The sequence below is a fragment of the Dermochelys coriacea genome, chromosome 7, assembly GCF_009764565.3.
Source record: "Dermochelys coriacea isolate rDerCor1 chromosome 7, rDerCor1.pri.v4, whole genome shotgun sequence".
Taxonomy (NCBI): domain Eukaryota; kingdom Metazoa; phylum Chordata; order Testudines; family Dermochelyidae; genus Dermochelys; species Dermochelys coriacea.
In genome coordinates, this window is record NC_050074.1 from 26,459,591 (window position 1) to 26,486,952 (window position 27,362).

At 49.0% G+C, this 27,362-nt stretch overlaps 1 protein-coding gene across 1 annotated transcript in view; it reads left to right on the forward strand.

The window, feature by feature from the left end:
• The window catches only part of ERC2 (ELKS/RAB6-interacting/CAST family member 2), an 858,283-nt gene that overhangs the window by 210,340 nt on the left and 620,581 nt on the right, over positions 1 to 27,362 (forward strand). The window contains 1 exon segment of the mRNA XM_038411791.2: positions 4,824 to 4,898. Within this exon segment, the coding sequence (XP_038267719.1) occupies positions 4,824 to 4,898 (75 nt within the window).

Here is a 27,362-nt window from a genome sequence, read left to right on the forward strand (position 1 = left end):
TTTTCTTTCTTTTGAAAAATTAGTTATGTGCTAAATGCTCAGAACAGAAAGGGTAAAGGGGCATTCACTAATTGCTTTATTCTAAATGCACCTTTTAAAAAAATATTTTTAGGGCAGGTACTAGAAATTCACTGGTGCAATGCACCATAGTGGGCCAAAAATTGGCAGTTTTAAACTTCTAAAAAACAAAATACTGTATATCTTTTAACAAACAAATTTAAAACACCCAAATGTTTGCAGCACTACATGCTATCCTTAATTACCAGAGCCCTTATGACCAGTGCAATTTCTGGTAGTTGTGGTATTGCAGCATGATGCATTGTATGACATTGGTCAGTGGGATTCTGCAGGCCAGAAGTAAGAATTTTTGAATGGTATGTTTGGACTTTTATCATGCCCTCCTTCTATGGAAGCCATGGGGGTTGGGGAAAGTGGTGGAATAAGACAAGCCAGTCAGAGTCAATCCAACTCCTATGTGATTATCAAGAAGTATGAATTATTTTATTAATATTTATTGTTTGTATTGACCCTGGCACTTAGAAATCTTAGTCATGGACTAGGACCCAATTGTACTAGGCACTGTACGTACACAACAACAAAAAGACCGTCCCTGTCACAAAGTATACAACAAGAGACAACAGATGGATACTGAGAAAGGGAGATTTAAAGGAAACAATGAGACAATATTGGTCAGTGTGATAGGCAGTTCTCAGCATACCTATGTCCTAACTATAACTTAAATACTAAACTGTTCCAAATGTAATACAAACTGATCATAAGCATGAATAGAACTGCATGTATTATCTATGGAAACAGCTGTCATTTCCTTCTCTTTAGTCAAAGATGTATGGACTGTCAAAGATGAATGTTTCTGGATAAATCTCATGAAATTCATTCCTACCACATACTACTTTTCCTGTATTCTTTAAGTATAAAATGATTCTTTGACTGTAAAAATTAAGATTTTTGGAAAATTTTATTGATTTATTGGGTTCATTCACATGCTATATAAGTGTAGATTGCTGAGTTATTGTCTTGTAGAGTTATAACATCACATACAGGCATAGCAGGATTAAAAAATACAATTAGCCAGGAAGCTGAGTGAAAATGCATTTCTCAAACCTTTTGCTGGAAAAGTTCCTTTTTGCTAAATAATTTTCTTTTGTGTAATAAGAGCTTTTATTCTATTAATTATTGACATCTTTCTTTGTATGCAATCGTTTAGTTACTGTTGTTTAAAGAATCTTTGCTCACTTACATGGAAAACTCATAACGAATTGGCTTTCCTTTTTTTCAGTTGTTTGTATAGATATTTAAAATATTAAATCCTGAATTCTTCAGGATGTGTTTTTTAGAGTCTGAAAATACTGTAGTAATTAATTTAATATCATGAGCCAAATTAGTTATTTTTATTTAACAGTTATATTGTGGTAGCAACTAAAAACTGCACCCGGGTTGGATTCCATTGTGCATAAAAATATAATAAATGGCAGCCCCTGATTACAAAAGTTTAACCTGTAAGGGTAGGTCTACATTATAATAAAAAACCCTGTGGCACTGAGTCTGGAGTCTCAGTCTGAGGTGCCAGTCTGAGCCCAAATGTCTACACTTCAATTTTAAGCCTAAGGCCTGGTCTACACGTGTGTGTGTGTGTGTGTGTGTGTGTGTGTGTGTTTTCGACCTAAGTTACACAACTTCAGCTACGTGAATAATGTAGCTGAAGTTGACGTACTTAGATCCACTTACTGCGGTGTCTTCACTGCGGTAGGTCGACTGCTGATGCTCCCCCGTTGACTCTGCCTGCACTTCTTGCTCTGGTGGAGTACCAGAGTCAAAAGGAGAGTGCTCGGCGGTCGATTTATCGCGTCTTCACTAGATGCAATAAATTGACCCCCCCAGATCGATCGCTCCGGAGGTAAATGTAGACATGCCCTAACTCAGATGACCTGGCCCAGTTGCGGCCATGCCGTGGGTCTTTAATTGCAGTGTAGATGTACTCTAAAAGAGAAGGGTGTGTAATGGGTAGCTGAGACTAACAAATGTGCCGGAGTGAGATAAAATATAATATGCTCACTGCATTTGAATGCTGTTCGTCATTCATTGTCTGAGCAACAGCAGCAAAAAAGGGATAGGGATCCTACTACATTAGGGTTGCAGGGAGGGGTAAGGGATTTACCTTAGTGGAGTCAAAGGGGGAACAGTAAGTGGCTGGACCAATTGGGGGAAAGGGAAAGTATTTGTATATTCAGGAAGAACTCTCATTAGTCACAATCAGCAGCACCCACCAGCTCACCCATGTGGTGAAAGTATGACTGTTTTTAATGATCTGTCATTGGAATTGCGCTAGTTGCATTTTATCTTTTCTTTTTTTGTGGAGTGTGGGCTGGGAAGGAATTTTTCCATCTTTGTCAGATTGGCTGAGGCAGGGTGCTTTTTTCCATCTTTCCAACAGCCGGTCAGGAACTGATGAGGTAGGTAAGGAGGTTAGGATGTTGCAACTTAGTAAGTAGCAGATGTGTCAGGTATCCGGTGCAGGTACTCATTACAGAGGATATATAGTTCACTGATAAACAGGAGTTGGAAGTGTATTTAAGGGAAGGCAAGCCCTAAGGATGCTGGAAAAGTGGGTGTTGGGGCTCCTAATGTCTGGTACAATGGAGAGAGAACCTTGTTTTTTTCCCAGATGCTTCCCTCCCTCCCCAATATGAGGCGAGGGCAGTAGGGTCAAGCAGTGATGTGGGACTAGGTTGGGAAGGGGGATTGCTGTTGGCAGCCATCCTAAATAGGTAAAAAAAGATTAAGGAAAGAGTGATGACCTGCACTGTATGATTTACTGCCAGATAAGTTAAGTGAATAAAGTTGTGGTCTAATTAAAACACATCTCTTGCATCCTTTCTTTCTTTCTGTTTGTCTGACAAAATGGGATGTGCCCAATACTTAGCTGGTTAGTAGTAATAATCACAGCTCTCCACCTGCTTAGCCCTTATCAGGTTGTTCTTTACTGTATGCATTATGGAAAGAGATGAGTTTTGAGGAGGAAACTGAATGATGATGAGATGGCTTTATAGGTTTTGAGAGGGAGCTTTGCCCATTCATAAGGAGCAATATGAAAGACAGTACGAAATGGAGTTGCAGTGATATAACTGAGAGCAGCATTTGGCACCAAATTTTATTAAAGACTTGGATGTTGATCTTGTACTGTCCAGGTTATGAAACAGTCTCCAAGTCATTTGACCTCCCATTGACAGTTACAGAGAAGCTTTCCCCCCCTGAAAATGTACTTCATTAGTTCTCCAAGGAGTAGGCTATTCTTAAGGCACTCTAAGGAATATGTTTCCTCTGTTTCTAGTGTTTGGTTTGAAAGGAACTAGTTTACAACATCAAAAGCAATTGCTTAGAGATATAGTTTGAGGGTCTCTTAGGCACCTTTATTTGGGCTTATAAAGAAGAAACATGAATACACGATTATGTAATTAAAATCCAAAATATGGACCCTTGAAGTCTCACCAGAAAGAATGGAGACCCAACAAGATAGGGATGATAAATTGCTTGATCTGGATGAAGGAAGAGGACAGGAGGGAAGATGACACATCCACAACATCATTTGCCCTCCATCCTTGAAGATATATCTCTGCAGGAATTGAGCTTTAGAGATGGGAATACTGTTGGAATGGACAAGTTAGGACTTGCGGGAGACAGAGCCTGTCCATAGTATAGTTCCCACTAATCCTGCAAGGAATCATCAAGTAAGCTAATTCTGAACCCATCAGCATTATTTTAGTCACCGCCCCCTTCACAGCTCTGAAACTTGTTGTGGAAAGGTTTGGTGGCAATGTCCTATGGCATTGTACTTTCATGTAGGTCAGTGGGGCTCAGAGGGCCAGAAAACAATAGCCTTTACACAGATGATTCTGAATTCCAGCAGATCCTATGAGAACCCTAGAGTACCTCATCTGAAACCCATTTTGTTCTAATTGTGCACATGAATGTGAAGAAGACATGGACAGAGACTACAAGATAACCACATATGGAAAATCATGGACTTTACAGTCACCTACAATATGTGAGAAACATTCACATCAGCATCAGAAGCAGTACTGTGAATAGACATTAAAATATTTTTCAATTAATGGTTTGTACACAGTTCTCAATATCTACCCCCAATCTTCAGCTTTGAAGAGTGGCTGATGTTTGCTTTTGTTAATTGTACATCTTTGTGTAGCAATTGTAACCCCTATATTTTTATTACCTGTAGATTAAACTGTGAAAAATATACTGTGAATACATGAAAACTGGAATGCAAAAGATACTGTAGATGGTGCTGAATCAACCCATTATGTAATTACTATTCTTAAAATGTCAAATTTGAATTTAATGGTTTTAAATTGCTTGCTTCAAATATTGGTAGAAAAACTCTAAGCAGAGAACTTCAGTAAAAGATTTAAAATGACATTTATTTTTCTTAGTTTTTGAATTAGCAACACAGTGTACTATAATTGAATGAATTATGATTTGATGTCTGGGCAAAAGCAGCAGTGTTGTATTTGGACTAAGAAATTACTTGCTGGCTTTGTCACAGTTGACGTTAATTATTGATAGAGGTTTCAGAAATAGCGCATGTATCGACAGCGATGACTGTAATATAAGATAGAGACTGCAGTGATGCTAGAGGGATTATAAGAAAGATGCACCTGTAGCATTTGGACTTGTGCAGTTCTGAACATCAGACTTTTAATTTGCTGTGGACTGTGCTACATTTATATGAGACACAAAATAATGGAAAGATGAGTCGTCAAGCTTATTTTTATCGTGTCCCTCCACAGGAACTACACAGAAGAACCCAACTTCAGCCTGAACCAGCAAAGACAAAAGCTCTTCAGACAGTTATAGAGATGAAGGTATGGACTTTGCATGCTTGCCAATACGCAATCTTTTAGTTTGAACTCAGTTAATACCAGTTAATATTAAAACAAGAAATGAGCTGTAGCTTTTATTATAGAATTCATTTTTGTGTAAAGCAAGGGAATAATCAGTATTATTCCTGCAATAATTCCTAAATTTCATAGATCTGTAAAACAGTTTTTTTAGATTCCTTGATTCCAAGGCCAGAAGGGATCATTGTGATCAGCTACTTTGGCCTCCTGTATAACTCAAGCCATAGAACTTCCCCAAAATAAATTTAGATATCATTTGCTCTTATAAACATCTTATTCATAGTAACTGCACATTCATTTTTGCATTTTGACAATACCTCTTTTTGGTGAAAAGCTAAGGCCTGGAATTTCACAAACGTGAGAAGAGCATTCTGAGAAAGGTATAAAAATATTCTTTGTCTCCAGAAAGAACAAATAATTAATCTTTTTCCAAACCCATTATTGATAAATTAAATAATTTTCCCCTTTCCACCTGTTTCCTCAATAAATCATCCCCATATTAGAAAGATGTCTGATTTCCAGTAAGCAAGCTGATGAACTGGTTTTGCAGATCATAGAAACTAGATCATACAGAAAATAGTGGCCTTTTTCCTCAGGTTTCAGAGTAGCAGCCATGTTAGTCTGTATTCGCAAAAAGAAAAGGAGTACTTGTGGCACCTTAGAGACTAACAAATTTATTTGAGCATAAGCTTTCGTGAGCTACAGCTCACTTCATCGGATGCATTTGGTGGACTAACAAATTTATTTGAGCATAAGCTTTCGTGAGCTACAGCTCACTTCATCGGATGCATTTGGTGGAAAATATTTTCCACCAAATGCATCCGATGAAGTGAGCTGTAGCTCACGAAAGCTTATGCTCAAATAAATTTGTTAGTCTCTAAGGTGTCACAAGTACTCCTTTTCTTTTTGGCCTTTTTCCTGTAATCATACAGTAGAATTTCATATTCTACTAAAGCATAGTAAACATTTTTTCCTTTTACTAACCTCCATTTTAGTGGTTCTTCTCCACACACTCAATCACTGTTCTTAGTAGTCCCCTTCAAAAAGCAGACAAGTTCTGCTCAGTGCAGTTTTGCAAGTTTGGCTATATTCTAGGGCATGTCAATTAAATAACATACAGAAAAAAGTTGGACAATCAATCAATGCATTATCGTATTTTAGTTATCAGAACAGCTTGGGGTATATTTCAGGGAAACTTTGTTAGCTTTAGTAATTAGAAAACTTCAGAGGCCTGATCCTGCAAACCCTTACGCCTGTGTATAGTCCTTTGATGAGGCTACTCACATGAGCAAGAGTTAGTAGGATTGGCTCATACATTTATTAATAAAGAATTAGTGCAGAACATACACATACTACCCCCCCCAGCTTTTGCCACAGATAATGAGAATACATGCTAATGGCTTGCTTTTGGTTGGATGTTGATGTAAATCTGGACTAGCTCCATTAAAGTCTATGAAGTTATAAGATGTAAATCTGGTGTAAAGAAAGTCTGAATAAGCCCTACGTTTTTATGCTGCACACTTGTCATATGATACAACACTATAAATGGCAAAAACCCGAAAACAACCTTATAATCCACCTTAAAAGATAAATGACTCTTCAGCACTGAGCTACATACTACTCATTTTTTGGATATGAAATTCTTGCCTTACAAAGCTATTATTTCTTTCCCAAAACTATGTGTGTGATTTGCCAAACTTGATATACTAACTACTGTCAAAGCTGAGTGGATAAATGAATATTAATGAAAGGTATATTTTTATATCAGCTTTTTTTAACAGGGCTTCTGGGTATTTATGCCATTATCTGTTTCTGTATAATTCACTGTTCTTTTGATTATTATATTTAATTATTGTGTCTAAGCCACTTTTTCTCAATCTGTAAATTGCTGGGCTTCTTGCAACCTGCTGGAAGCACAAAGAAACTCAGGTACAATGGGGGCAACAAAGGAAGTTTTTTTATTGTTGTTGTTGTTGTTTGAGGCTTAGTAAAACTAAGTACTCTATTGCTGAATATTAAGGAATAAATGCTAAATATTCAATACATAGTTCCAGGTGTGCTAAGCCTAAAGAGAATGATCAGGCATAAAAGAAAAATTAATAGCCCATCTCTGACCAAATAATTGAAATCTGCCTCTCATACAAACCATTTAAAAATCATTTTTCTGTTGAAGGTCACTTGCTCATATTGCCTACCTGTTTCTTAAAACCATTTTCACACTGGAGACAACTCAGAAATTTGTCTAAGGGGAAGAGAGCTTGATTGCTTTGTTTGATGTATAGCATTGCCAACATCACACATTCAAAAATTACAATTCAGGCATTCAAAAAAATGCCATTAGATTGGTTTAAAATTATGAGATTTAAAAAGAGTTATGTTGGGATCTTTTTATTTGCCTTCTGGGTTTTGACTCTGTTGGGGTAACAATTTGTAACATTTCTCCACAACAATAAGGGCTAGAATATTTTAATCAAAGCTGAGATTTTCATAAAACTATGTAAATGCACGAGTTGCGTCTTTAAGAAATAACCCAAATATTATGAGATTCATGATAAAATTGTGAGTGTTGGCAAACCATCCTGAATACAATAACGATGGCCTTTCACTTCCGTCATAAAGTAAGTGCAAATTAAGGGCCTTAGTTTTGCCACTGACTTCTATTATAAGTGAGTGACTACAGCATGTCTGAATGCTGAAGTAAATACAGGACTTGCCTTTTTATTGGATAATTATTAGCTTGGATTATCCTATATGTCTAATGAAAAAATTTTATACCCATGGCAGTGTCCCTATACTGTGTGACAAAGCTCTGTCCTTGCCTCTGTGGGTCCCATGTTTCCTGACTGATTTCGCTAGCCTCAGAGGCTCACTGTGACCCTCCACGTAATCCTTCTTTCTCTAGAGACGGGTCACAGTCTACTGAGCAATTTTCATCATAAGCCAGCGAGGGAGGTGAGGAGAAATTATCCTTCCTTGCACAATCTCTGTTGTCTCCCAGTCTCAGTGATTAATTAGGGGCAAAGGTGTGTGTGTGGGGGGGTGAGCCTGGGCCCACCTCCTACTCCGGGCTCCAGCCCAGGGACCCTCATAGTATCAGCTATGGTAGCTGACCTTTTAGAAATATGACATGTACAATTCCCTGGGCTACCTCCCCCACAGCAGCCCTCACTTCCTCAAACTCCACTTCACCCTTACCTCAGGGCCTCCTTCCTTGTACCTGATATGGTGTGTACTACTCAGCCTCTCCAACAACACAATTTCTTCCCACAGCTCCTGACATGCACCCCCACCTGACTAACTGGGAGTCTTTTAACTAGTTTCATCCAGCCCCTGATTGGCTTCAGGTGTCCCAGTCAACCTAGCCTTCTCCCTGCCTTCTGGAAAATTCTTAATTGGCCGCAGATGTCTTAGTTGACCTGGAGCAGCTGCCATTTTACTTATCCTGGTACCAGGGATTTGTTTAGCCTGGAGCTAATATATCTATCTCCCACTACTCTTACATCTGGCCTTGCCCCGTCACATATCTCCCCCCTCTGCTCAACACCATAGAGTTAGGCAACTTGGGACACCAGGCAGTATGCTCGTGACAGACCATCAGCGTTGCCATGGTGGCATCCAGCCTTGTACTGTATGCGGAACTGGAATGGTTGGAGGGATAAGAACCACCTGGTGACCCTTGCATTCTTTTCCTTATTCCGCTGCATCCACTGGAGGGGTGCATGGTCCGTCACAAGAGTAAATCACCGGCCTAAGGTAATAATGCAGTGTCTCCATAGCCCATTTGACATCAAGGCATTCTCTCTCGACTACTGCATATTTCTGTTCTCTTGGGAGAAGCTTTCTGCTTAGGCAGAGTATTCGGTGTTCCTCTTCTCCCACCATTTGCAACAGAACTGCTTCCAATCCCACTTCGGAAGCATCTGTTTGTAAAACAAATTCCCTGTTAAAGTCCGGGGCTATGAGTACGGGGTCATTACAGAGGGCCGTCTGTAAATGCCCCCTCTGCTGCATCGGTCCACTTTACCATGTCTGGACTTCGAGCCTTCACTAGGTCCGTTAGGGGACTTACGCTAGTGGCGAAGTGGGGAATAAACTGACGGTAACAGCCTACCACACCTAGGAATGCACGGACCTGCTTCTTTCGGGTCGGCCGGGACCAGTTTTGAATTGCCTCTAGCTTATTCGTTTGGGGCTTCACTATGCCCCTTCCCACAATATATCCCAGGTACGTAGTCTCTGCTAGCCCTATGGCGCATTTAGCGGGATTAGCAGTGAGGCCAGCCTGCCTTAAGGTGCGCAGTACTGCCTCAACTTTCTCCAAGTGGGTTCCCCAATCTCGCGTATGGATGATGACATCTAGGTATGCAGCTGCATAACTAGTATGGGGGCGCAGCAGCTTATCCATGAGGTGCTGGAATGTGGCTGGGGCCCCTTGTAGCCCAGAAGGGAGGACGGTGTACTGGAATAGCCCATCCGGGGTGGAGAATGCTGTCTTTTCTTTAGCTTCTTTGGTCAGAGGAATCTGCCAGTTCCCTTTTGTCAGATCCAGTGTCGTCAAGAATCTGGCACTACCCAGTCGGTCAACCAGTTTGTCGATGTGTGGTATGGGGTATGCATCAAACTGGGATATTTCATTCAGTCGGTGAAAATCATTACAGAATCTCCTGGTACCATCAGGTTTAGGCACTAGAACAATTGGACTGGACCACTGACTGTAAGATTCTTCAATAACCCCTAATTCTAACATTTTCTTTACTTCGGCCTTGATTTCCTCTCTTTTGGCTGCTGGGATTCGGTAGGGTCTCAATGTTACCTTTGCTCCGGGGATTGTGCGGATATGGTGATAGGTCTCAGTCGTCCGCCCTGGTTTTGTAGAGAACACATCTCTGTTGTGATTAATCATGTTGGCTGCCTTGCTCTTTTGGATCGGCGTCAAGTTGGATGATATCCTCACTTGCTCGTGTAAGTTATCCTCCTGGGGAAGGGTCTCCTGCATGACTAAGCATGTCTCTCGATTGTGCCAAGGTTTTACAAGATTGATGTGGTAAATTTGCTCTGATTTCCGGCGGCCTGGCTGCCGCACCTTACAGTTCACCTCTCCCACAGCTTCGATTATTTCGTAGGGTCCCTGCCACTGGGCCAACAGTTTACTTTCTGCTGTGGGCACCAGTACCATCACCCAATCCCCTGGTTGGAACTGTCAAAGCTTCGCTTGATGGTTATAATGGGTTCATTGGGTCTCCTGTGCTCTCTCCAAGTGTTCCCGTACAATGGGCGTAACTCGTGCTATCCGATCTCTCATCTGCAGTACATGCTCAACTATGTTCCTTCTGGGATTTGGCTCCTGTTCCCAGGCTTCTCTGGCTATATCCAATATGCCCCGAGGAGGGCGCCAAATAGTTGTTTGAATGGAGAGAAACCTGTGGAGGTTTGCGGAACCTCCCGGATGGCGAACATGAGGTAAGGCAATAGGGTATCCCAGTCTTTCCCATCCCGGCTCACCACTTTCCTGATCATGGCCTTGAGGGTCTTATTGAACCTTTCCACACGCCATCTGTTTGCGGGTGGTATACAGAGGCCCATAGGGCTTGTACATGGAGCAATGAACAGAGATCTTTCATCAACTTGGACATGAAATGTGTCCCTTGATCAGTCAATATCTCCTTGGGTAGCCCAACCTGGGCAAAGATCTGTACTAGCTCCTTAGCTATTGTCTTGGAAGCTGTGTTGCGCAAGGGAACAGCTTCCGGGTACCGGGTTGCATAGTCCAGTACAACAAGCACATGTTGGTGGCCCCAAGCTGTCTTCTCTAGGGGTCCTACCAGATCCATGGCTATCCGTTCAAAAGGAACCTCTATTATTGGAAGAAGTACCAAAGGAGCCCGCAAGTGCGGGCGAGGGCTATGTAACTGACACTCCGGACAAGAGGTGCAGTATCGCCTCCGCAGGATCCGTGCCTGGGTTTTCTCTACCCCTAGGTGTCCTCCAAACAGGTGACTGTGGGCGAGACTCAATTGGCTTTTTGATGTTTTCGTGGCACCAGAAGTTGTTGCATCTCTTGCTCCTGAATTTGCACCACGCAGTACAGGAGATCTTTCTTCACTATAAACTAAGGTCCAGGACCCCGGACCCTCCCATCCACGGGTATCCCATCAATCTCAGCCAACTCTTTCCTGGCGTTATCATATCTGGGGTCCCCCGCCTGGTCCCTCCCAAAAGTCTCTCTCCCGGGACTAACCTGCCCAAGCTCCCAGGGACCGGCTTCTGCTTCTTCCAGCGGCTCACCGCCATCATGGCTGGGGGCAGTTTCTGGCTCACCTTCTGTGGAGGAAGTTTCTCTGTTGGCTGCTCGCGTCCACCTGCCTACTAGGGAGGTCTTCTGGCCCTGGGTCAAGATCCGGGTTCCCAAGGCCTTCATGGCCTTCCTCTCCTTTTTCGTCTTCCAGGTCTTTCGGGGGGCTGACAACAGATCCTGAGAAATCTCAGCAAACATCAGGGGTCGACATTCCCCCCGGTGACGAGTCGCTGTCCTCAGGGTCCCCACCTCCCTCCAGCCTCTCCGGGGGGAGTAAATTATCACACCCTGGATAGTCCCTCCCAATGACTACAGGATATGGGAGTTTAGGAACTACACCCACGGTCACCTCAATGGGGTTTCCCTGAACCTCTATCTCCACTGGGATGGTGAGGTAATGGCTCACGGCCCCATGCACGCACGTCACTGCTATGTGTTTGGCTTGTAGCAGCTGACTATTTTTTACCAGCTTACCCGATATGAGTGTAATAGCACTCCCAGAGTTCACAAGCGCTGTAGTCTCTGCTCCATTTATCCTCACTGGCCTGGTGTAATTATGCGGGGCTAATGCGACCCCCGTGAGGTGGATAAGGGAGCATGGGACCTCCCAATCCCGAAGTTACATTGCATAGGCTCCTCAGTGCTGGGACACTGTGCTGCTATGTGTCCCCACTCCCCACATGCATAACATCTATAATTGCTTTTAATCACTCCCCTATCCCGGGGGGTGGGTGGTTTAGTCCCAGGGCTCCCCCCACTCAGGCCAATCCCTTCCTTCTGGGATCCCCACTGGTTTTCAGCCCCCCCTTCTTCCCGAGGACTCCCCAGGGGTTTGGCTGCCCAACCTTCCAGGGTTGGGGTCGGATGCTTGCTTTGAAAGGGGCCTTCCTTGGGTAGTTGGGTCAGTCCCCTGGCTGTCATCCATCTTTCTACCAGTGTTATCATCTCATCGTATGTGGACGGATCGTTATGGCCTACCCATTTGCAGAGATCTGGTGGCAGTCCCCGAATGTAATGGTCTATGACCAGGGTTTCCAAAATCTCCTCCGGCCTGCACACCTCGGGCTGTAACCACTTCTGTGTGAGGTGTATGAGGTCGAATAGCTGGGACCTCGGGGGATTGTTCTCCTGGTATTTCCACTCAAGGAAGCTCTGGGCCCTTACCGCTGCCGTTACCCCTGATCGTACTAGGATCTCTGCCTTCAGACGGGTATAGTCAGTGGCATCCATGGCAGGCAAGTCAAAGTAGGCCTTCTGGGCCTCTCCACACAAAAAAGGGGCAAGGATGCTGGCCCACTGCTCCTGGGGCCACGCCTCACGCTGAGCAGTCCTTTCGAATGAGAGGAGATATGTCTCTACGTCATCTCTTGACGTCATCTTTGGCAGACAACCAGTGGCCCTCAGGGTTTGCATCCCGTCGGACCCCTGGGCCTGGGTGGTGAGGATCTTCATCTGGTCCACCACCTCTCTCAAGAGAGCATGATCTTGGGTCGCCTGTCTCATCAATAATTGATTGGTTTCTTGCTGTAGCCGCATAGACTCCTGTTGTGCCATTGCCTGAACCCGGGTGGCCTCCTGCTGAGCTGATGTGGCTTGTACCAGAGCTCTTACCACCTCCTCCATTATGGTACAAAGCAAACAAACAAAAACCAAACCAAAAAAAAAACCCAAAACCCCCAGTGCACTTTTTCTTTTTTAAAAAAACCCCTTTCTTCCACCACGCTGTGAACAAAATCCCACTCCCGACACCAGTTGTGACAAAGCTCTGTCCTTGCCTCCGTGGGTCCCGTGTTTCCTGGCAGATTTCGCTAACCTCAGAGGCTCACTGTGACCCTCCACATAACCCTTCTATCTCTAGAGACAAGGGTCACAGTCTACTGAGCAATTTTCATCATAAGCCAGCGAGGGAGGTGAGGAGAAATTATCCTTCCTTGCACAATCTCTGTTGTCTTCCAGTCTCAGTGATTAATCAGGGGCAAAGGTGTGTGTGTGTGTGGGGGGGTGAGCCTGGGCCCACCTCCTACTCCGGGCTCCAGCCCAGGGACCCTAATAGTATCAGGTATGGTAGCTGACCTTTTAGAAACATGACATGTACAATTACCTGGGCTACTTCCCCCACAGCAGCCCTCACTTCCTCAAACTCCACTTCACCCTTACCTCAGGGCCTCCTTCCTTGTACTTGATATGGTGTGTACTACTCAGCCTCTCCAATGGCACAACTTCTTCCCACAGCTTCTGACATGCACCCCCACCTGACTAACTGGGAGTCTTTTAACTAGTTTCATCCAGCCCCTGATTGGCTTCAGGTGTCCCAGTCAACCTAGCCTTCTCCCTGCCTTCTGGAAAATTCTTAATTGGCCGCAGATGTCTTAGTTGACCTGGAGCAGCTGCCATTTTACTTATCCTGGTGCCAAGGATTTGTTTAGCCTGGAGCGAATCTCTCTCTCTCTCCCCCACTGCTCTTCCATAGGCTTCTAGCTTGGAGGGAGGTGGGAAGCTGCTACTCCTGCTGCTAGACCCTAAGCTCTCCTTGCTACTCCAGCTGCTCCCCTGGCTGGGACAGACACCCACCCACCCCCCCGTTCTCTGCTACCTGGTTGCTGAACCCCCCACTCTTGGGTGCTGCTACTGCTCCAACTGCAGCCTTGGGGGGGGAGCTGCTAGCCCACTCCCCAGAGAGGAGGAGTGAGGGACCCCAGCCACTGCTGTTGTGGATACCACCACCAGCACCACCACCTGAGAGGGGTCCATTCTGCCTGCCTGGACCACCATCTGGAGTTCCTGGAGCTGCTGCTGCTGTGGAGTCTGCTCGCTTGAGCTGCTGAAGCCCGAGGAGGAGAAGAAGAGGATCATCTGCCAGTGGGGCAGCACCTAGAGACTTTGCAGAATACCGTGGAGGGGGCCTTAGACTGAGTAATTTTCAAACTGTGCTCTTGTGGTGGGGGTTTTGACTGTTTGTAGGGACACGGGGGGTGTGGCGTGGAGCTGCCCCCCGATCCATCTGTGTGTCCCCCCCAACCCCCACCACTATTACCACCACCGCTGCCCCCTCCACCACCCCCACTGGCTGTATACCATCTGCCTCAGCTCCTGCCTCTGGACTCAGCTGCTTGCTTGGCTTGCCACGCCCTATTTCCACCCTTTGGGCCAGAAGCAGCAGCAAGCTAAAAAAGACTTGTGCAAGTGCACATGGGCACATGTGCCCCCCCGGACTGCCTACCCCCCAGCTTTGCCCTTTACTACCTGCCCCATTTGCCACTTGCTTTGCCTCCTCTTTTGCTCCAGCCCCCCTTACTAGCATCAGTTTGTTTGCCTGCCCCGCCCATTTCCTTCTGCAGCCTTTGTTTGTTTGCCCCGCCCCAGCCTCTGAAGCTAGCCTCTTGGTTTCCCTGTTCTACCCCCAGACCGCTTAGTCCCTCGCTCCGTGTGCCCATGCCCCCTCCCATGCGCTTGTGCAATTCCCCATTTTAGTTGCAACCCTCTTCACTGCACCCCCAATGTTGTTGTATCCCCCCCCTCCCCTAGTGCACCAAGAGGTGCCGGAATTCCACCCTGCGTCAGCGACTGAACCCTAACCCCTGATTGCCCCCCGTCCAACCCACCCCTTTTGGCGCCCTCCTCCCCTGCCTGCAGCCTAGCGGGGAGGAGTGGTCGACCTGCTTACCCTCTCCCCTCCTCCTTCTGGTGTCTCTCCTTCCCTCCCTGCTCATGATGGAGGGGGATGAGACGGGTGGGGCTCATCTAGCAGCCCCAGCTACCTCTCCCCCACCTGCCCCTCTTTCACCCACCCAAGCCTCTACCTCCGCCGCCGAACCATGTGCCATCGCCCCCGCTAGGGCACCAGCAGCGACGGGCACCGGGGTGACCTCCACTGCTGCCACGTCTCTCACCCCCTCAGATTCGGGGGGAGTCCCCCCAGCCGGCGGGAAGGGCCAGGGGAAGAAGAAGGGGAAGGGCCCTACTAAAAAGACCAGGCCCTCCATGGCAGGGGCTGCCCCCAATGCCCCGGCCCCATCTCCAGCTGGGGCGCCCCTCCCCGCTGTTCCCTCCACCAGCTCTGCAGATGTCCCTCCCCAGGTCCCCAGAGCATATGCCCAGGTGGCGGCAGCCCCCTTGCCTGCCGCTACGTCATTTCTCCAGCCCACCGCCTCCGCTACCATCTATAGCGGCCGGGGCCCCTTTCCCACCATGACCAGGAAGCACGGCGTCCGTTGCCTCCTGGTGCCCGCCTCGCCCCACGTGGAGACCTATGTGTGGGCGTTGGCGAGGGTGGTGGGGCCCACGGCCATTGTGGCGGCCTCCAAAATGTATGGCAAGGTTGTCTTCTTCTTAACATCGGAGGCCGCCGCCCAGGAGGCAGTGGAGAAGGGCCTGGCGGTAGGGGGCGTTTTTGTCCCCCTAGAGCCGCTAGAGGACCTGGGTGTCTGCCTGGTCCTGACCTCCGTCCCTCCCTTTCTCCCTAATGCCGCCCTGTTACCCGCCCTCTCTACCCTGGGGAAGCCCATCTCTGTCATCAGCCCTCTCCCGTTGGGCTGCAGATGATGCAGATGAGCGGGAGAACCCCACCCCCGCTGTTTGCAATCTGGTGGGACCTGTGGACGAGGGTGCGGCAGGGACACCGCCAAGCATGGGAGAGGGCCTGCCCCAAGGGGAATCTTCCCTCCCTTGTGCTGCCCCACCGTTACCCCCTCGAGTCCCTGAGCCATCGCCTCTGCCCCCTGACACAACCCCTGCTAGCCAGCCCCTGGATGATGCCATGGAGGGCTGGGCCCTAGTCCAGGGGAAGCGGGGCAAGCGGAAGCTCGAGCTCCGCTCCTCCCATCTGACGCGGAGGCCCCCCGGAAGACCACGAAGGGGGGCACTGATGCCGAGCCTTCCGCTCTACCCACGGGTGTGTTCCATCCACCAGAGCTGGCTGGGGAAGACGTGGCAGCACTGGAAGGCAGTATCTCCCCTCCACGGGAGTCCCTCCCCTCCAAGACCCCCGAGGCACCATCTGAAACCCCAGTGTGCCCCAAAGTAACCGTCGCGTCAGGTGCCGGCGGGGAGAATCCCGGAGTAGCGGAAAACAATTTCCCGTCTATATATGAGGAGATCGAGGCCCTGGGTCTGACCCCGGTCACCCAGGGGGAGGATGATCCTATGCCAGCGGGCCTCGATCTGGGCGACTTCACTCCAGCCCCCCTTTACCCATGTTCCCTCCCCCAACCGTTGCTTCTGCTCCCACCTCCGAGGAGCCCCTGGACTCCTCCATCAACCCGGCTGCAGAGGGCACCCCGCTGAGAGCCGCCGAGCCAGTTGAGGCGACGGCCAGTGCCACGCGGCTGGAACCTGAGCCACCAGGGGCATCCCTCGCTGGTGAGGAGCATTCGACCTCCTTTCCGGGAGAGGACCCTACAGAAGAAAGTCCTCCACCTGATGCCGTTGCTGCCAAATCCACCAGAGAGCTTGTGCCCGGCATCAGTGAGAGCCCTCTCCCCACCCAGACTCTCACCTCTGCCCCTGCCCTTATCCCGCCATCACCCTTTAACATCACCCTTGAGAAGTGGGACCGCTCGGGGACCGAGCAGAGCCTGGCCGCCGTCGCCGTCCTCCAGGAGATAGTCGAACACCACTCCCTGGTGGACATCTGGCGCGACCACCACCCGGATGACACTTCCACGTTCACCTTTGTCCGGGTGGAGGCCCATCGGTCGCGCCACTCCCGGTTGGACCGCATTTATTTATCACGCTTTCATCTTTCACGAGCCCACTCCTCCAGCATCCGGCCGGCCCCATTTTCTGACCATCATATAGCCACCGTGACAGCCTCCTTCTGCGCGGAGAGGCCGGGGCCGGCCTATTGGCATTTTAACAACAGCTTGCTGGAGGATGCGGGCTTCGTGGCGTCCTTCCGGGAGTTCTGGCTGGCCTGGTGAGGGCAGCGGCGTGCCTTTCCCTCGGCGCGGCGGTGGTGGGACTTAGGGAAGGTGCGCGCCCGGCTCTTCTGCCATGACTACACCCGGGGCGCCAGCCGACGGAGGGATGCGGCGATAGAGCAGTTGGAACGGGAGGTCTTAGAGCTGGAGAGGTGTCTGGCCACCAGCCCCAAGGATCCACCCCTCTGCGGAGCGTGCCGGGAGAAGCAGGAGGAGCTCCGGATCCTCGAGGACCATCGGGCCCGGGGTGCCTTTGTTCGATCCTGCATCCGTCTCCTTCGGGAGATGGATCGCGGCTCCCGCTTCTTCTACGCCCTGGAGAAAAAGAGGGGGGCTAAGAAACATATCATCTGCCTACTGGCAGAAGATGGCACCCCCCTCACGGATCCGGTGGAGATGTGCGGGAGGGCGAGAGCCTTCTACGCAAGCCTATTCTCCCCGGATCCGACCGATCCTAACGCTTGAAGAGTGCTTTGGGAGGAGCTCCCGATGGTCAGCGTGGGTGACCGAGACCGGCTAGAGCTGCCTCTCACTCTGGCCGAGTTCTCGGAAGCCCTCCGTCGCATGCCCACCAATAAATCTCTGGGCATGGACGGGCTGACCGTGGAGTTCTACCGCGTGTTCTGGGACATCCTGGGCCCAGACCTAGTCACCGTCTGGGCTGAGTCTTTGCAGAGCGGGGTCCTCCCTCTTTCGTGCAGGCGAGCCGTGCTCGCCTTATTGCCGAAGAAGGGGGACCTCCACGATTTACGAAACTGGCATCCTGTCTTGCTCCTCAGCACGGACTACAAAGTCGTGGCAAAAGCCATCTCACTGCGGCTAGGGTCCGTGCTGGTGGACATGGTCCACCCAGACCAGACCTACACCGTCCTGGGCCGCAGCATCTTCGACAACCTATATCTGGTCCGGGACCTATTGGAACTTGGGTGTAGGGATGGTCTGTCGTTCGCCCTCCTGTCCTTAGATCAGGAGAAGGCGTTTGACAGGGTGGATCACGGGTATCTCCTGAGCACTCTGCAGGCGTTTGGATTCGGACCCAGGTTTGTGAATTTTCTCCGGGTGCTGTACGCTTCCGCAGAGTGTCTGGTCAGGCTCAACTGGACCCTGACCGAACCGGTCAGCTTCGGGCGAGGAGTACGGCAGGGGTGCCTCCTCTCAGGTCAGCTGTATGCTCTGGCGATCGAGCCCTTCCTCTGTCTCCTCCGAAGGAGGTTGACAGGGTTGGTGCTGCGGGAGCCGGAGCTGCGGCTGGTCCTGTCGGCGTACGCTGATGACATGCTCCTCGTGGTCCAGGACCCGGGCGACTTGGTGCGGGTGGAGGCTTGCCAGGCCATCTATTCGGCAGCCTCCTCTGCGCGGGTCAAGAGCTCTGGCTTGGTGGTAGGGGACTGGCGGCAGGCGAGCTCCCTCCCACCTGCACTTCAGGCCCTCCGGTGGAGCACGGGTCCACTGTTCTATCTCAGCGTTTACCTTTCTGCCACGCATCCCTCTCCGCCGGAGAACTGGCAGAATTTAGAGGGCGGGGTGATAGAGCGGCTCCGGAAATGGACAGGACTACTCCGGTGCCTCTCCCTTCGAGGGAGAGCGCTGGTGCTTAATCATCTAGTCCTGTCCATGCTCTGGTACCGGCTCAACACCCTGGTCCCGGCCCCGGGTTTCCTGGCCAACCTCCTGACATCGATTCTGGAGTTCTTTTGGTCAGGACTGCACTGGGTCCCTGCAGGGGTTCTCCATCTACCTGTGGAGGAGGGAGGGCAGGGCCTAAAATGTCTGCTCACTCAGGTCCGTGTCTTCTGCCTCCAGACCCTGCAGAGGCTCCTTTATGGTGCAGGTAGTCCGGCGTGGAGCATACTGGCGCACGTCTTCTTGCGCCGCTTCCGAGGGCTCCGATACGACCGGCAGCTCCTTTATCTCCATCTGAGAGGTCTTCCGCGAGACCTCTCCGGGTTGCTGGTCTTCTACCAGGACCTCCTCCGGACCTGGAAACTCTTTTCAACGACCAGGTCCGTGGCGGCCACCGAGGGGACAGATCTCCTCGTGGAGCCCCTGCTACACAACCCCCAGCTTCGTGTGCGAGTGGCGGAGTCCCGCTCGGTGCACCAGAGTTTGGTCCTGGCAGAGGTCACAAGAGTCGGAGACCTCCTGGACTATGACTGGGGAGACTGGCTGGATCCCCTGATGCTCGCTCAGCGCATGGGGCTTTCCAGACCTTGTACTCCCCGGCGCATACTTCAGGAGGTGAAGGCCGCTTTGCCGCCCGCCGCTCGGGTTCATCTCGACCGGATCCTGCACGAGGGCACGCCCCGCCTGACCTTTTAATTGGACCCCTGCCCCGTGGACCCAACCGACCCCTTCACCCCTTCACTAGAAGCCAGTTGCACGAGATGCAGCCCGTCTGCTTTCAAACCGCGCCAAGAAAACATCTCTACACGCTCGTGCTCCACACCCTTCACGCCCGCACCCTCGTGTCCCGCCCCGATACAAAATGGTGGGACCTCCTGCCACCTTTGGAGGGTGAGGAGGACTGGTGGGCCAGCTTATATTCCACCTTAGTCCCAAGGCCCGCCGGGGATGTCAGTTGGCGGCTCCTTCACAGAGCCGTGAGCACGGGCGTGTACTTGGCGCGGTTCACCTCAATCCCAGACACCTGCCCCTTTTGCGGCGTGAGGGATACCCTGGCACATGTCTACCTGGAGTGTGCCAGGCTGCAGCCCCTTTTCTGGCTACTCACCAATATTTTATTATGTTTTTGGTTGCACTTCTCCCCTCACCTTCTCAGTTATGCACTCCCTATCCGTGGCCCCACAAAGTCATGGGATGTCCTGGTGAACCTCCTCCTGGCCCTATCTAAAATGGCCATCTACAAAACCAGAGTGAGGAGGTTGGCCGATGGAGTCTCCTGTGACTGTGGGGCCTATTTCCGATCCTTGGTCTGTTCACGTATCCGGGCAGAGTTCCTCTGGGCGGCGTCCTCTGACTCCCTTGATGGCTTTGAGGAGCAGTGGGCGCTGTCTGGGGTTCTCTGCTCGGTGTCCCCGTCCGGTTCCCTTCGTTTGACCCTTTGACCGCACTCCTATCCCTGTTATTTTATTAGTTGTCCCCCGGAATTTTTTGGGCATCTAGGTCCTGTGGATCCCCCTTTTAGGCTGGGGGGGATCCTTTAGCAGTGTACGGGCTTCGCCCGCCCACTTCCTGGATCCCAATAACACTGCTCTTCCATAGCCTTCTAGCTTGGAGAGAGGTGGGAAGCTGCTACTCCTGCTGCTGGGCTCTAAGCTCTCCCTGCTGCTCCAGCTGCTCCCCTGGCTGGGCCAGACACCCCCCCCCCCATTCTCTGCTACCTGGTTGCTGGACCCCCCCACTCTCGGGTGCTGCTACTGCTCCAACTGCAGCCCCGGGGGGGGGGAGCTGCTAGCCCACTCCCCAGAGAGGAGGAGTGAGGGACCCCAGCCATTGGTGTTGTGGACACCACCACCACCACAACCACCTGAGAGGGGTCCTTTCTGCCTGCCTGGACCACCGCCTGGAGTTCCTGGAGCTGCTGCTGCTGCAGAGGCCGCTGCCTGGAGCTGCTGAAGCCTGAGGAGGAGAAGAAGAGGACCATCTACCAGTGGGGAGCACCTAGAGACTCTGCAGACCACCGTGGAGGGGGCCCTAAGACTGAGTAATTTTCAAACTGTGCTCTTGTGGTGGGGGTCCTGACTGTGTTTGTAGGGACACAGGGGGTGTGGCGTGGAGCTGACCTCCGATCCATCTGTGTGTCCCCCCAACCCCCACCACAACTACCACCACCGCTGCCCCCTCCACCACCCCCACTGGCTGTATACCATCTGTCTCAGCTCCTGCCTCTGGACTCAGCTGCTTGCTTGGCTTGCCACGCCCTCTTTTCACCCTTCGGGCCAGAAGCAGCAGCCAGCCTAAACAGACATTGTGCAAGTGCACGTGGGTGCACGTGCCCCCCCCCGGACTGCCCACCCCCCAGCTTTGCCCTTGCAACCTGCCCCATTTGCTACTTGCAGCTTTGCCCTCCCCCCTTTGCCCCAGCCCCCTTACTCAGTTTGTTTGCCTGCCCCACCCATTTCCTCCTGCAGCCTCTGTTTGTTTGCCCTGCCCCTGCCTCTGAGGCTAGCCCCTTGGTTTCCCTGCCCTACCTCCAGCCTGCTTAGCCCCTTGCTCCGTGTGCCCATGTCCCCTCCCATGCACTTGTGCAACTCCCCTTTTTAGTTTGAACCCTCTTCACTGCACCCCCAATGTTGTTGTATCCCCCCCCTCCCCTAGTGCACCAAGAGGTGCCGGAATTCCACCCTGCGTCAGCGACTGAACCCTAACCCCTGATTGCCCCCCGTCCAACCCACCCCTTTTGGCGCCCTCCTCCCCTGCCTGCAGCCTAGCACGGAGGAGCGGTCAACCTGCTTCTCCTTTCCCCTCCTCCTTCTGGTGTCTCTCCTTCCCTCCCTGCTCATGATGGAGGGGGATAGACGGGTGGGGCTCCTCCAGCAGCCCCAGCTACCCCTCCCCCACCTGCCCCCCTGTCACCCCCCCAAGCCTCTACCTCCGCCGCTGAACCATCTGCCACCGCCCCCGCTGGGGCACCAGCAGCAACGAGCACCGGGGTGACCTCCACTGCTGCCACATTTCTCACCCCCTCAGATTTGGGGGGAGTCCCCCCAGCCGGCGGGAAGGGCCAGGGGAAGAAGAAGGGGAAGGCCCCACTAAAAAGACCAGGCCCTCCATGGCAGGGGCTGCCCCCAATGCCCCGGCCCCATCTCCGGCTGGGGCGCCCCTCCCCGCTGTTCCCTCCACCAGCTCTGCGGTACCTAGAGCGTACGCCCAGGTGGCAGCAGCCCCCCTGCCTGCCGCTACGTCATCTCTCCAGCCCACCGCCTCCGCTACTATCTATAGCGGCTGGGGCCCTTTCCCACCATGACCTGGAAACATGGCGTTCGTTGCCTCCTCGTGCCCGCCTCGCCCCACGTGGAGACCTATGTGCGGGCATTGGTGAGGTGGTGGGGCCCACGGCCATTGTAGCGGCCTCCAAAATGTATGGCAAGGTTGTCTTCTTCTTAATATCGGCTGCCTTTCCCTCAGCGCGGCTGTGGTGGGACCTAGGGAAGGTGCGCGCCCGGCTGGTCCAAGGCTGGCGCACCAGTAGTGGTCCAAGACTACTCTTCCATAACCATCTGGCGTTGCCCCGTCACAACTGCTATGTATTTTATGCAGAACTTGCTGTTGATTCTAGTCTGGGAAACCATGTATGAGCTGATGGACTTCTATCTAAAAATGTTCTTCTATCATTTTTGCGGTAATTCATCAACTACAGCATATTAGAAAGTAGGAGACTGTGTTTTGTTGGGATGATCATTTTTAATGCTTAATGTTGAATAAGATCAATTAAGAAATAGTCAAACTGACATGTTGCACCTGTGAGGATAGTAACAACAAAAAGAGGGCCCTAAAGGTTAAGCTGCAAAATAAATTTTAATTCTTCTGCAAATCCTCAAACCCATTCTCCATTTGATAGGAGGGAGTACCCAGAGTCACAGGTAGTCTGACAATTTTTCTGCCACTGAAGTCAGAAAGTCCTGTCTTTTGGCTCCTCAGAAGGCTTGGAAATATATTGTTTCCATTGAAAAAGGATTGAGAGTGGTGCTTTTAGTACCTGCAAGATCTTTGTAATGAGCACTCCCACTGATCATTGCTGAGTCTATAATTCCCTCATATGATACTTTTACCTTTCCCCAGAGCCTTTTAACCTGTCCTCTTTTCATCAAATTCCTACACTCTCCATGTCTCCTCTTCTGCACCAGAATCCTCTTCCTTCCCCATCTCTCCTTTCCCCCAACTCAGAATTGCCATGTTCTCTTTTCCTAGCCCTATCTTCCCAGATAACAACCCCTCTCTGTCTCAAAATTCCTTGTTCACTTTTTCCTTCCAAATTTCCAGACTTCTCCAGACCCCTAATTCTCCCTGGCTGCTTCCTCAAACACAGCCTCTCACTCCTAATTTCCACTCTCTTCCTTCTTCTCCAAAGAGCCTAGCTCCTCCTCAGTTTTTCCTGTACCTTTCACCTCCCTTGTCCCCTCACTCTCCACAAAAGCTCAGTTCTGCTGAGATGGGTCAGAAGGCAGAGTGATCACCTAGAGCCAGGAAACTGCAGCTCTCTGTCCCATCCTATCCCTCATTTCTTCAAGATTTATTGTTCTCCCAAACTTTCTTATTCAGATTTACTCCTTGGTCTTAAAGGGTCTCTTCTCCCCAAGTTTCCTATCTGTAATAAGGGTGGCACATAGACATGCTCTTTATTTCCTGGCATCAATCACACTCCATGGGATGGGGTACAAGATGTTCCTGTCATATGATGGAGGTCAGCATTCACTGACTCCGTAGGCTGTTGTTCCTAGGGTTCTAGTATTGCCAACCCCAAATGTTCAAACATCATGAATCAGGGTTCAAATCAAGAGGTTTATTAAGTAATACATTTTGAGTTATTTTTATTTGCCTTCTGTTGAGCCTTAGGGTGCTTTGCTTTACATTTTCAAGCTGTAATTTGCAACCAGGAAGGCAAGAATCTTATTTTTTTAAAAAAATGGAAGCTGAGATCCTCATGTAGATTCCTGATTCCATCAGTTGGTTCACTAAGGAAAACAAATACTGCAAGACAGAGAGTTGGCTACACTGGTTGGGGTTCCCATCTGTCTCGGTTATTTCTCAGCCCCCACTTTTCCCCAAGGTTCCTCTGTTCTTCCATCCCCTTATCTGTCCCTCAGGCACAGAGGAGGAAAAGCAGAAGCTGTTGGGCAGGCAGAAAGCCAGTAGCTTGGACTCCTCTTCAGCAGGCTAACATCCTTCTCATTCTGCTGACCTCAGCCACTCCAAGCTGGAAGCTAGATGGCTAGGGGAGAGTTCACCTCTTAACAGGAATCCTAACTGTAGCCTCCTTCCTGCCCAACCAGGAGCACAGCAACAGCTATTTGTGGGAGACTTCACTGCAGTGTCTGCAGCTGCCTTCTGTTAGCTGAGCAAATCAAATAAACAGCTAGCTAATCCTCACCCAGAAATGGAAAGCAGGGAGCATTTCCTGAGCACTGGTACCTAAAGCAGCTGCTTCAGACTCCCCTTACCTGTTTCCCCTTGCTCTGCACTAGCTGGCTGAAAGTTGGTGGAGACAAATGGTGGTAGGGTTTTTTGGTTAATTTTTTCAGGCTGAAATTTGCAGGGGGACAGTCTGCCTTTTTGTTCTCCCTCCTTAAAATAATGCCCAGGCATAAAATGCTTGTTTTAGGAAGAAGGTCATTAAAAATAGTCTGAAAATCTGAGGTATTCTGATATGCTAGCAAAATGTTAAGTGAATAACTGAATTAGTATAGGTTAGTTTCTCTGAATGAGATGTAAGCCCAAAAGCATGTAATATTGGTGTAATCCACCTTGCTAAGGGCATGTTCACAGGAGTCTGTGATGTGGGTAAATCTACTCTGATTATTCTGTTGAATGAAAGGTCGTTGGTTAATAATATAATACGCATCAGTTATTCGATGACACCACAGGCCTGTTGTTAGTCCAGGTCCTCCAGCTAGCTATGTAGTTCAGCGTGAATTGAGTGTTGGAGAAGTGGCATACTTGTTTTGTGTATGTCCTGCATTAAATGCAAATTGGATTTGGCAATAAACTGCTTTGATTGTTTGCTAAAATATTATAATCTGTTTCCATAACCAGTGATAGAAATGATCTGTCACATCCTCTTCCTCAGATTTGTCCTTGCAGTGCTAATTTAGATGATACATGAGTAATGAGGTGGAAGGAAAGAAAGCTAGAGTGCTGGCGACATAGAGTTTCTGAGATCTTATGTTGTGGCTGTGCAGGCATTGAAGAAAATATTCTTCACTTCCTTTGTAGTTTTCTGCAAAGATCCAGTCAGTGGAACTGTTCCTGATGGTTAATCTAGTTAAATTGGATCATTTGCATCTGATGACACGTGTGTTTCTTTCTGCAAGGAGTTTTCAGATTTGTTGTAATATGCAATTACTCATATTTGGACTGAGTTCTCTGTATCCATGGTGGCTAAATCTTGGGGAACAAATCCAGCATCTTCTATGTTTGCATTTTATTATGTGGTGCATGTGGAGGAATTGAGGATGTATAGGACAAAACCTATATGTTAGATCCATGTTTCTTCTTGCTTGTGAAAAGCAGCAATGAGGTGTTGAGGACCTTGTTGGAATGGATTGTCTGGCTTTGCCGAAAGAATGACAGGCAACATTAGATATGGGTTTTATCAGGCTGTAACTTTATTATTAGACAGATGTCTGGGACTAACCCAGCGGAGAAAATGTATGCAGTGCAGGTATAAAATTTATGTCCCTCCATCAGATTCCCTGCTGGGACCTTACCAATTCCAGCTAATTTTTTTGCGGGGGGCTTCCATGGCTCGCCTTTTCATCCAGGTCCCTCCATCAATTTCCTTGCTGGGATCTTACCGACCACGACAGGGTTAAGGTGGACTATAATGATGGGGGGGTTGGCTCCCTGCTGTACCAGTCTCCAATTGCCCCCAGCTTGCTCAATTACCAATTACTCTCCTTAATTCCTTTTCCAAGCCATTTTTCTATGCTTTTGTGCCTTAATTTATGGAGTACCTGTACTGAACATCCGTTATACACTCAAATAAAGAGTTGCGACATGTGGCCTACTGCCCATCACGCTATGCATGAACAGAATTTATCTGAATCTGCTGTGAGGAAGGCGAACCACCCCACAACTGCACCTGGCCAATATGGTGGTAAGGGAAAAATTCCTTTCCAGCCCCCCTTCATGGGACGGCTAGTGTAATGCCCACAGCGGATATAGCTAAACACCTGGCATATTTGTGACCTATTTAGGGAGAGAAGGTGGGTGCTGCCCAGCCTGTTCTCAGTGGAGAGGGGACGGGCCAGTCCCAGCTGACCTTTCTAAACCCTTCATTCCTGGGTGGTGAGTCATCCACCATGCTGACTGCTCTTTCAGCAGGTTTACGTTTCCCCTGCTCCCCAAAGCCGGAAAGCATTGCCTTCTTCTCCCAGCCAGCCAGACAAACTCCTCCCTCCTTAAGTGCAGGGTGGCGAATGTCAGTGCCTTGTTTAACAAGGGCAAAGTGTCGGATTTTCTTAAAGAAGCAGTTGTTACACTCTTGCTTAAGAAACCATGTTTTGGTGTGGACAGTTTCTCCAGCTATCACCCACTTCAAATCTTCCATTTTTGCAGAACATGACATGACATGAAAACTGTTTTACTGTGAAGTCTTACCAACAATTATGTATGCAAACCGGAAATGAGTTTTATTTAATTGGCAAAGCCATGAGTTGTAATAGTAGTATATTTTTGTTTTTTTAAATGTTAGAAGATATGTTAATGCTAGGTTATTTACTGCAGTATAGTTAGTTTTTTAGTATGGAATATATATGATATAACAAAGTTAAGAATATATAATAGTCCGAAGCTAAACACTAAAAAGTCCAGAAATGTGTAATGCAGTCTTAACTCTGTCTCCATGTGCATCTGCATTATGATATAGACTTTCATTACGTGATCATACTATTATTTCCCCTGCCTCATTCAATGCACCAGTTGAATGTTGTACATAAATGAGGCAGGGACACATAGTGAGTGAGGCAGGTGTATTGAAATCCATAGCCTTCAATGGGATTGCACCCACTTACACTCTGAGTTTGGGATATGTGTTATAATAATTTTATATGCTCTTTGGTATATAAGCATGTAAGATTGGCTACTATTGGTTAAAATAACCTAAAACATTAAAAGAAAAGGAGGTTGAATATATTGTTTGTATTAAGAATTAATACTGTGTACTTAGCAACACCAGGGCCAAATTTTGTTCATGCAAAGTCCCACTTAAACTAGCGAGACTACCTGTGTGAGTAAGTTAGGCAGAATTTGCCTACCAATTTGGCATAATGCTCATCTTCATTGTAAACTAATGACAATCAAGCTGAAGTCCGAATAGCACAGAGACAAGAGCAAAAAGTATTTAAAATGGCAAGATATTTAGTGAATGAAAATATTTGTGATTTTTACCTTAATTGCAGAAACAACCATCTTTATATATTGATCCAGCTTTGATATTTCAGGTATGTTACTAGAAAACTGCTTGTGTGTGTAGTGCAAAGTGTTCTTCTTGTTCCGATTGCACGAATCTTCCCTTTCTCTTGTTTTAAAGGTGAA